This window comes from Thrips palmi, unplaced genomic scaffold (assembly GCF_012932325.1).
Source record: "Thrips palmi isolate BJ-2018 unplaced genomic scaffold, TpBJ-2018v1 HiC_scaffold_2, whole genome shotgun sequence".
Taxonomy (NCBI): Eukaryota; Metazoa; Arthropoda; class Insecta; order Thysanoptera; family Thripidae; genus Thrips; species Thrips palmi.
Genome location: NW_023144629.1, coordinates 3,883,116 through 3,893,928, shown reverse-complemented (window position 1 = coordinate 3,893,928; position 10,813 = coordinate 3,883,116). Strand labels below are relative to the sequence as shown.

At 60.6% G+C, this 10,813-nt stretch overlaps 1 protein-coding gene across 1 annotated transcript; it reads right to left on the bottom strand.

Moving 5' to 3' along the window:
- Positions 1-1,942: 1,942 nt before the first annotated feature.
- Positions 1,943-10,367, bottom strand: LOC117647312 (protein krueppel-like). Its single transcript, XM_034389019.1, has 2 exons — positions 10,203-10,367; positions 1,943-4,404 (listed from the first exon to the last, which is right to left on the bottom strand). Exons 1-2 carry the CDS (start codon positions 10,240-10,242, stop codon positions 2,798-2,800), a joined length of 1,647 nt encoding a protein of 548 aa, XP_034244910.1. The 5' UTR covers positions 10,243-10,367; the 3' UTR covers positions 1,943-2,797.
- Positions 10,368-10,813: the final 446 nt, after the last annotated feature.

Sequence of the window (10,813 nt, the reverse complement as noted above, 5' to 3'; positions counted from 1 at the left end):
AGGGTGTGCGCTGTGCTCGCGAATCGTTTTGGCGGAAGCTGGCCAGCCGTGGCCAGCCATTGATGGACCGGCCCTGCCCTGCCCGGCCCTGCCCGGCCCTCGGGCCATCCAACCGCCCGAGGCTATGGAGCAGGTCAAACCCCTGACTGTTCTGCATAGTGAGAGTCTTGCCTCCTGCCTCGGCCTTCGCCAACAACAAAAGCCCTGCGATACGATTATTTCTCCTGCCGCCAGCAGAGAGAGAGAGAGAGAGAGAGAGAGAGAGAGAGAGAGAGAGAGAGAGAGGAGAGAGAGAGAGAGAGAGAAGGAGGGAGGGGGTAGACTCCATCTCTTTCTCTCTCACTGAAAATTAAACAAGAGCAGCACAAAGTAGATTTCGGATGGTGCGGTCACCACCCCGTGCTGTGCAATGCCCCCCCCCCTCTCCCATCCGTCCTTGTCCCACCCGCGGCGCGGCCTGCCCAGGAAGAGGACAGGAGAGGAGCGGCCGCCTCCGGGAATCGAAGGACGTCAAATGGGGCAGCGGCGTTCGAACGGCAAGTGTGTTTCGGGAAGCGCGTTCATCGAACCGACTGGGCTGCTTTCGGGAACACCCGATATCGACTGGATTTCGAGAACTCGAGTCGATAGCTATCCGTCCACGACACGCCGGGACGGCTATCCGAAAAGAGCAGCGCACCGCGGGAATTTTTTGATCTGATCGGTAGAAGAGTTCCACGGCGAGAGGCCCTACCTTCGTTCGAGAGCGGCAGCGCGTTGGGTTGCCTGCCTCCACGGCGGGGGTTCACTACGTGTTCGCTACAGCACGCAAGTCGCGCACACACTCGCGCGCAAAGGAAGGGATGTGAAACTTCTTTGCGCGTCTCGCAGTGTTCGGACTTGCGGCCGAGTCGACTGACTGACGCGACTGAGCCGGCAGTCGGCAGTGACTGACAGAGCTGTGCGGCTGCGGCAGCAGTGGCCCGCTACACTGGCAGAGCTGCTACTGCTGCAGCACAGACGCGCCGTCGTCTGGGCTTCGGTCGACATCCGTCGCCTGCCGACTGGCGGCTCAGTCACTTCAGTCAGTGTTCAGCCGGCTGCCGGCCGCTCCACTGTGGGAGCACACGGTGGGAGCTTATAGTGTGTGTGTGAGACAGTGATACAGTACGTGAAGGCAGGTCACCTGTCGTGCCAGTCTGTCACACACGTACTCACACAAACCTACACACATGCCGCGGCCGCGCGAGTGGAGCGTGGCGTGGTGGGGGTAGGGACAATGTGCTGCCTGTTGCCGCGGTCCGGAACGGAGCGGAGCGCGCAGAGCGGCGCAGAGCCTCCCTTGGTAAACATCCCCAACCCTTCCTCACCCCTTCCCATCCTTCCACGCGAGCAAGGGATGCACCGACCGCACACACGCGCGCTCTCTCACTCACACACGCACGCACGCGCTCACACACGGAAGGGTTGATGATAGGGTTAGAGGGGGACAACGCCACACACGGACAATTTAGCAGTAGTGGCGATAAAAAAAATATGAGAAGAAAAGGGGTAAAAAAGGCATCGGCGTGTCTTCCTCACTTGCCACAGCGTTTGTGTGTGTTTGCCGTTGTAATTGGCGAGTGATCGCTTCGCCATCAGCGGCCGGGATGAAAGCGGGGAGGGAAGGGTTTGGCCATTCATGTGTGTGTGTGTGTGTGTTTGTGGTGACGGATTCGCCCCGGTGGTGCTCCGAGCTGGCTGCTCACTCATTATTCTCGATAATCCTTTATTGATACGTTCTCATCATTTATTTCGACAGCCTGTAAACAGCCGCTTGTCCAGTTTTGGACTATTTATTTCTCCCTCTTTTTGTGAGTGTACCATTTTCTACTTTTTTGTAGATTTTGGTTTGATTTTTGAACTTTTGCTCATTTTTTTGAGGTTGTGAAGTTGAAAATAATGGATGGATAGACCACTTTGATTTTGCTGAACATATATTTTTATTTACCATTTCTTTGTGATATAAATTGCAACACTATAGTATGTATCCTCAGATTTGTTTCCCGCAGGTGAAGTCTTGACACGAGGAGATGAAATCATATATTTTGGCATTGAATTCTCCACATTACCCCATTCTATACTGAGACCCTGCTTGGAACGCTAGTCAGTCTTACCAGCAGTGGACCCTACTACACCACGCCACGCCACATCACCGAAGCCTCGCAAATGTCCAATCAGTGTAAGATCACCGAAAAAAAATTCACATATCATTAGACTACTACCACTAATATCACTGTTCAACAAACAAGACACAAAGAGCACAAAGAGAAGAGTAAAATTTCATGACAATTCACAATAAAACACGACAAACAATAAACGGGCGACGAAAATGGTAATAATAATAATAAATCGGTCCTAATTCCCCGCAGGACGAACTGAACCATCACACCGATATGGCACGAGAAACAGTACAGGAACATGAACCAGAACATAATGAGGGTAATCATATAGCAATAATAATAATCATCATAATAATAAAAATTAACCAATGAAAACAATAATGAGTGCACCTCATTGTAGTAAATCTAACTTGGAAACAGATAATACCTATTCTTACAACAACAAAGGCATTACACATAAACTTAAAAACTAAGTGACTGATGCCAGAAGGCATTTACCCGTAGTCGTGAGCGGTCAACAAGACCAAAATAATAAAACTAAAAAAGGTAGAGGAGCATGGCGACAGATGCCAAAAAAAATCGATCTTAGAGTAGTTTCTACTTGTCAAACATAGGGGAAGGGGAAGGGGAAAAATAAGGGGAATCTCACAGGCAAACTAGCTCATGCTATGGGGACTGGAATGTCGCTTGAGGTGCTGCTGGTTCAAGAAGGAGGCGTCCACCAGGTCGTCGTCCTCCTCCTCCTCCTCGTCGTCGAAGTCCACGGCGTCGTGGCCCGCCGAGTCCACGGACCAGGGCGGCGGGCTGCTGGCGGCGAGGCTGGTGGTGGCAGGGCTCCGGCTGGTCTCGCGGTGGCTGTGCAGGCCGTGCATGGTGTGCATGCTCTGCATGTGCATCAGGGGGATGTCCCTCCGCACGGACAGGTCCTCGGGCTCAGTCTGCTCGGGGAGGTCGACGGGCGAGCCTCGCGGGACGGGCAGCCGCAGGGGCCCCGCGCGCCCGGCGGCCTGCCTGCCCGCGGCCCGGTGCTGGCGGGGGCCCTTCCGCGCGCTGCTGGGCGGCGTCAGGTGCGCGCCGAAGATGGGGTCCTCGTCGTCCTCCAGGAAGTGGCTGCGGAGGTTGGCGGGGGCCACCGCGGCCACGGCGGGCAGCGGCGGCGGCGGCGTGCCGGGCAGCGAGGACGCCAGGTCACCGGCCGCGTTGCCGAGGCACTTGTGGTGCTCCAGGTGGTGGCGGCGGCGGAACCGGCCGCCGCACTGGTCGCAGGAAAACGGCTTCTCGCCCTTGTGGATCAGCACGTGGGCCTTGAGCTGGTTCGAGTCGGAGAAGCGCGAGCTGCACATCTCGCACGCGTACGGCTTTTCGCCCGTGTGCACGCGGAGGTGCCGCCGCAGGTTGGCCACCTGGACGAACTGGCGGTCGCAGTGCGAGCAGTGGTAGGGCTTTTCGCCCGTGTGCAGCCGCATGTGCGTCTTGAGGTGGTGGTCCCGGGTGAAGCGCTTGTGGCACTGCGCGCACTCAAACGGCTTCTCGCCCGTGTGCGTGCGCTCGTGGTTCTGCAGGACGTGCTTGTAGCCGAAGGAGCGGTTGCACACCAGGCAGGTGAACACCTTGTCGCGGCCCAGGACCTGGTCAGCCTTGACGTCGCCGGCCGCGCTGCCGCCGCTGCTGGGCGGCGAGGACCCCGACGTGGGCGGCGACAACGGCGGCGGCGGTGGTGGCGGCACGGACACGGCGTCGGGGGACACGGGCGACGCCCTGGGCTGCGGCCTCCGACGCGCCGCGGCCGCCCTCTTGATGGAACTCGTGCTCGACACCTCGTTGTTGTTGTTGGTGCTGCTGTTGTTGTTGTTGAGGGGCCGCTTCCGGCTGGCCGCCTTCATCGTGTTGTTGTTGTTGTTGCTGGGAGGCGGCGACTGCGGGGACGCGGGCCAACCAAACAGCGGCGGGAACAGCCCCGCGGCCAGCAGGCCGGGCGGCAGTCCCTGTGGGAGGCCCTGCGGCAGGCCCTGGGGGAGTCCCTGGGGAAGTCCGGGCAGCCCCAGCGACATGAGCGAGGACTGGGCGGCCAGTAGGGGGTGCAGGCCCTGCGCCAGGCTGTTGGTCAGGCTGTTGGTGAGGCTGTTGGTGAGGCTGGTGGACAGGCTGGTGGACAGGCTGCTGGACAGGCCGCCGGGCAGGGAGGCCAGGCTGCTGAGCGCAGCGCCAGGCGGCGACCCCAGGCCCAGGCTGAACTGCAGGGGGCTCTCGGGCTTCATGGATCCTGCAACACAGACGGGAAAGCGGGTCAGACACGGCGGACACGTCACGGGGCGGAACAAGCCGAACAAGCGAGCCTCGTTTGGGCTTCGGCCAAGTCGTTGGGGTCGTCAGACGGCGGGGGGCGAGCCGCGTCGCCATGGAGAATAGAGGGGATGGAGGACCGGCTGGGCCGCCTGGCGCCTGCGTTTTGGACTGCCGGCCGCGTCCGGGGTTTGGGAGTACGCCGCGCGGCCACCACGCGGCGCTGCGATCGCTATGCCTCCACTTTGCCGCGCCACAGCACAGCGTAGAGCCTTCTGACCACTATCTTTACTCACCAAATTGTCCGAAATCGACCCCTTTTTGGAATGTCACTTTAAGTTAACATTTTATATGGGCTCCGAAAAGGTCCAGGGACAAGGCCGAATATACTTTTCCAGCGTACAATGTAAGTTTCTTCATGATAAAGCCTCATTGTCTTGTGGCCAAGTGCATGGGATCTCTGATGCAAGAAATTGGACAAAGTATTTGACTGAATTTTTTGGGCAAACTTATTGATGAGATTAAATCAGGATGCACTTCAATTTAAAACTATATTAGTACCTCACTATTACCAATGCAAACATACACAAACTGGAACATGATCTGGTGAGGTGTTTTTTGGGCTGATAAGACAATATTAGTACTCTCAACCAAAGTTTTACTTAGAACTTGCAGACTTCTCTTCCTTTGATTCTCTTGGAAAACTCCAGATTGGATGTGATATAACTGGAGGATAAATAGGCTGTTTAGCGGAAGAGCAAGCTAAGTCAATTTATACCAACGCTTCACTTTCACCAGGACCCTATTCTCAAAAATATTTAAAATAAAGTAGTGTAACATCTTTTATTATTATGATTGCCATCAGAGGGCTTGATTACATGTGCAAAATTAGGCCACTCATAGAAGAGCTTAGACTAGCCGTTTAAAGCCAGAATTCAGATTCGTTCTTGAGTTATGCATATTTACGCAAAAAATAGGTTGTTGCGTAAACCTTTATAACTTATGAATGATTGAGAGTTCAGGGTTCAAACTGGTGGTCTGATTTCAACTGATAGAAGGCCATTCCATCATAGTCAAACAATTTTTTTTGGTGGAATAGATAGCTATCTGCACAGAAATATTTTGATAAACCATAAGTGTAAATAGTCACCACAAAAGTGAAAACATGTTAAATTATTACTTTGGTGATGTATCTGAAATTTTACTTTGTTCAATAATATATCTTTAAACTTCCCGAATTTGTGAGGCCAAAAGCTTTCTGTAATTGCATGCACGCTGAGAGCCGCTGACTTCAATGCAGGAATATCCAACTTACGTGGCACAATATTGCACTTATATTGTTCCCATATTGTTATTTTCCGTAATTCTACTCATATTAACTGGGACAAAACGGGGATATACTCTGATAAACCTTAAAAATGCAGCCATTCCACGCTGGTTTACATGAGTCTTCCCTAAGGACCCGGCTGGAACCAACCCAGAGTGGAGGCATAGCGATCGCAGCGCCGCGTGGTGGCCGGGCGGCGTACTCCCAACCCCCGGACGCGGCCGGCAGTTCATTTCTGACTCGCAGCCGATCCTCCATCCCCTCTATTCTCCATGGCGTCGCGCCGCGCCAAGCCAGCCAAGCCCAGCGAAATCCCAGGCGAGCGCGCCGGGGGCGTCGCGGCCGTGGAGGGGGCCCAGGCCCAGGCCGAGGCGCCGGGGCCGTGCAGTGGGGGCGCGTACGTGCAGCGCGGCGGCCGGGCCGGGCCCCCTAGGCCCCCCACCACGGCGGGGCTGACGCTAGCGGGGCGGGGCGTCGTAGTGGCGGGGCGTTGCGGCCATGCCGCCAACAAGTTCACCTGTTGGTCCAAGACATATGCAACGCGTGGCCACGCGTGTGGGCCGGGTTGCCGACCCCGCCGAGTAGCCGGCGGCGGGGCGGCCTCCACACACGGCGCCGTGGCCGCGTGTGTGTAGCCCAGCCCGGCCCAGCCCAGCGCGGCAAAGTTCTAGGCTCCGCTCCGCGCTCCGCCAGCCCACTCATAGGGGATAGGAGGACGTGATCGTTCAGTTACGCAGTTCCACAGACTTCCACAAAAGCGGAGGCCGCGCGGCGCGGCGTCGTGCAGGCACACTGTGCGAGGCCGGCAGGCACGCTCCCCTCGGCCGACAGTCGACCCTCCGGTCCGGACAGACCGCTGCAGCTTTTTCCTCGTTTTGCCGAAAAACTCGCCCGGGGTGGAAAAGGGGAGGGGAGGGAGCGCGCTGGGGTCGCTCCAGAAATGCGGCAAGCTTGCCGGCTGGCCCACGGCCTCGACCGGCCGGCCCGCGACACTCCACTACACTCCCCCTTCCCTGCGCACACACACGTCCGCATCCGGTGGCGTAGGAGTCGACCGGCTGGCCAAGATGGCCGTCGCGGCGAGGGTCCGGCCTCTTTTCGGCCGCGAACGCCGCGATCGGTCTGTCTCTCTCGCACCTCCACGGCCCCTCCCGCCGGTGCGAGAGAGACAGAGCGACGTTACGTAATAACGGTGCAGGTCCCCGGCGGGCACACAATGTCCAGACGAGACGGCGCTGATTAGCGACACTTTCCGTTTCCATGCTTGCCATCGGCTGACATTGCCCGTGGACCGCAGCCGACACCTTTATACCGCTCGGCTCCATTCAAAGCGCCCCGTCGTAATTTCGCTCTGTCTCTCTCGCGCCCCTTCGGAACGCCACGCGAGTGCGAGACAGACAGAGCGACCGAAAGCGAGAAGCCAGCAGCCGCACAGAGCCAAGCCGATGCATTATGGAGCAGGCGGCGTACTTCGTCGCTCTACGGCACGCCGCGTGAGTGCGAGAGAGACAGAGCGACCGTTTGGGACCGGCCTGCAGGCGGCGCCTCCGCAGCCCTGGACGACAACGACGCCGTGGACGTGGACGCCGTTTTGAATGAAGATTGACTGACGGGGTCGCGGGGTGGGGCGTAGCCAAGGGCGTAGGCACACTAGCCACAGCGCCCTGTGACCGCGTCCACCGCGGGGCAGTGTAGTGGGGCCGCGGGGCGCCTCACCTGCACGACGTACTCCCCGCCGTGCTCCGGGCACGTGCCGTGGCCATCCCCGGCGCACGTTCCAGTGGCGGGGCGCGGGGCGCGGGGCCTCGGGCGGGGTGGGGCACACCGCGCCGCGCACCCCGACCAGACTGGCTTATCTCCCTGGCAAACGGCAAACCCAGACTGCGGGTAATTTGTGGCGATAAGCGACGGGTTGTGTTTGCGGGCAAGTATTTGGACTGCACCCCGATGCGACGGTCACGGCCGCCTCGCCCGGCCAATGAATGGGCCGACAAGTTTTGGAGGTGACGAACAGACTCCGCTGCCTTGGAAGCGACTGTACCAAGCACCCATGGCGTTGAAATTTCAAGTTGCATCTGCACCAGAACAACAAGAATACATGGCCGATTGAAACAAGCCCAGCGCGGATGTAGGCCGTTTGATCGTTCTCGGTGCTACGCTTCGAAATTGAATTCCCATCGCACTGGTATGGTTCCAGTGTGATACGGTTCGGCGAATACTCCGCAATCAATCGACCATGGCCGGAGTGGCATCGCAGCACCGAACAGACCATTCCAAAGATTTCTTTACCGCCCCGATTTCGATCTTGCGGGTTCCGGCGCGTTGCAGTGCAGTACCGCTCCTCGCGGGGCGACGGCGCGACATTGGCATTGGGTTGACGGGGACCGACCCGTCTGCCCCGTGCCCCGCCGCCGCCCTGGCCATCCTCGCCCCGGTGCGCCCTCGGGGTCTGTCGCCGGCCCAGGGTGCCGCTGGCCGCGGGCGGCCGCGGGTCCAGGAACGCGACGGTCACGAGCTTGGTCACGAGGCAGCCCGTCGTCGCGGGTCGCATCGACATCGGCGTGCCCCCAGACCCAGACCCAGACGGCTCCGAGCTCCGCGAACACGGCCTGACTGCTCACCGCCCCGGGCTACGTCCGGCGGGGCGGGGCGGGGTGGGGTGGGGTGCGCGGCTCGAGGGGACGGGTATTTCGATGATTCCAGCTTCCATCTTCCAGCCGGCATCCCAGAGATGAAACGCGGGCTATAGAGACGAGCGCCGGGCGGGGCGGGGCGGGGTGGGGTGGGGCGGTCAGCAAGGAATGCTCGGGGCCCCGATGCGGGCTTGGTGCATGCCGCCACCGAGACTGCGACTGCGACACACGGTGCCGCGGGCCCTGGGGCTCGTCCATCCGCCTCGGCCTCGCCTCGGCCCCCGCAGCCTCCAGGCAGATGGCCAGATGGTCCAGACTCGAGCACGCCAGCACGCCAGCACGCCAAACGGGCGGGCACAACATGTTTACGTCTGGCACAAGAATGGCGATCCGCCACCGCGCCCCGCCGACGAATTTCCGCGACAGGAAGTGCAGAAGCAGAGCGCCCTGAGCTGCGTTGCAAGACAGGCGCTCGGCCGGCAGCGCTAGGCAGCGCCAGCGCGGTGCTGCCCTCTGGCGGAGGGTGGCTCAGGCAGCCCGTCGGTTGGGCTGCCTACCTCCCGGGCGGCGAGTCCCCGTGACACTGTGGCTTGAAGAAACAACCACGGGGCTGCAAAGCGCGCACGGGGGGTTCGAGTGCCCAGCACGGCGACAAAGGAAAGAGGTATTTGCGAGGAACCGCGCGGAAAGCGGCGGCCGAACGTGGAAACCGAAACGGCGGCGGAGCAGATGCCCCGGGATCGCCCCGGGGCCGCGGCTTCCAGTCGCTCTGTCTCTGTCGCACTCGTGGGGCGCTGCCAGCGTCGCGCAGGGGTGCGACAGAGACAGAGAGTCCGCAAACACGGCCCGACGGCGGGTCCCGTCGGTCTGTCTCTCTCGCACCCAGAGAGGGAAGCCACCTCGAGGAAAGGCAAAGTCTACCAGTCTAGACGGCGGTGCGGCGGGGCAGCGATGCTGGACGGGGGCGGCCGGCCGGCGAGGGAAGCTCCCCTGCCCGCGGGCGGCGAGGGGCGGCGAGGGGCGGCGAGGGGCGGCGAGGGGCGGCGAGGGGCGGCGAGGGGCGGCGAGGGGCGGACGGTGCACGGACACTCACTGCCGGGGACGGACTGGCCAGACAGTGCCGCCCTCTGACGCCGACTTACGCAATCACACCAGCGCAGCAAACATTCGCACCTCGGTGCCGAGGTGCCAAAATGCCGCCAGTCGGGTTGAAATCGTGTCCAGAGCCGTAAGACACCTCGGCGCGCCCAGACATGCAAAGTTGCTTTCAATTTGATACTGACACCAGGAAGGCCAGCTTGGATCCTAATCGGACGCGGCGCAGTTGCTTTACGCTTGGCAACGATCGAGGCGCACGTTACCATTTTACTTTCCCCGCAGGTATCCGTTGGCGGTGATACCGTCGTCGGTGTTGAAAGTCACGCTTCACCGAAGCACAGACTGGCTGAAAGCCACGCCGGACTCGGCAGAGCAGCGCGACGACGCCTGACTGTCACGACTCACACACCCACACACACACAGACACCCACACACTGCCAGCTACCGGTGACAGAGTGACAGGTGCAGTGCAACGCAGAGTTTCGCCGAGTCAGCTGAGTTTGATTGGGACCGAGTCAGGCGCCGCCGTCGCGCACGCCTGGCACTGGCACGGTCCGAGGGAAGTGCACGGCCGCCAACTTCTCGGCGGAGTTCGGCAGGACGACGATGTCCTGTCCGAGTCCGAGAAGGCCCTCAGCACTGTGTCGCACTCGCTGGGGCCGCCGCTAGAGACACTGGGCCGCGGCGGAGGTGGCCGACGTGGAGTGTCCAGGTACTAACCGGTAGTGGGCGACGCGTCCTGGTACAGCGACAGGGCCATCGCGGGGGCCTCCAAGACGGCGGCACCGCTGGCTGCGCTGCTGGCTGGCGTCGGCGCCGAGGTGTTGGGTTATCCAGTGGCTGGCTGCGTCGCTTATTGGCTTCACTTGCACTGGCACTGACGAAACGACACTGTATGCGATGTCGGCGACTCGTCGCGCCTCCGCGTTCCGTTCACGTACTCCACTGAGGCATGTTCGGCCGGCGAGGAGGCAGCGCGTTGACGACCTTCCCCTCCGGTGGCGAGCGAGGGACTGAGGGAGCGCGGCGCGAGCGCGGCCAGTGGCGGTGGCGTGTGGCGCGGACCTCCAGGCAGAGCGCGCCGTGCTGCGGCGGCGGCAGTGTAGTGGCGGCACAAGCCTGGCCCGCTTGGCTCCTCCCACCGGCCCGCCCCGCCCCGCCGCGCCCCGCCCCGCCCCGCCGCGCCCGGGGAGGGGGTGGTCTTGGCCGATTCATGTTCTCCTAACCTACGGCAACTTACACGTCGCCTCCCACACACGCACACACACGCGGGCGCGCGTAGGGCGTAGGGCGGCGGAGTGTGTGGTGTCTAGGGCGCCTCAAGGGCCTCA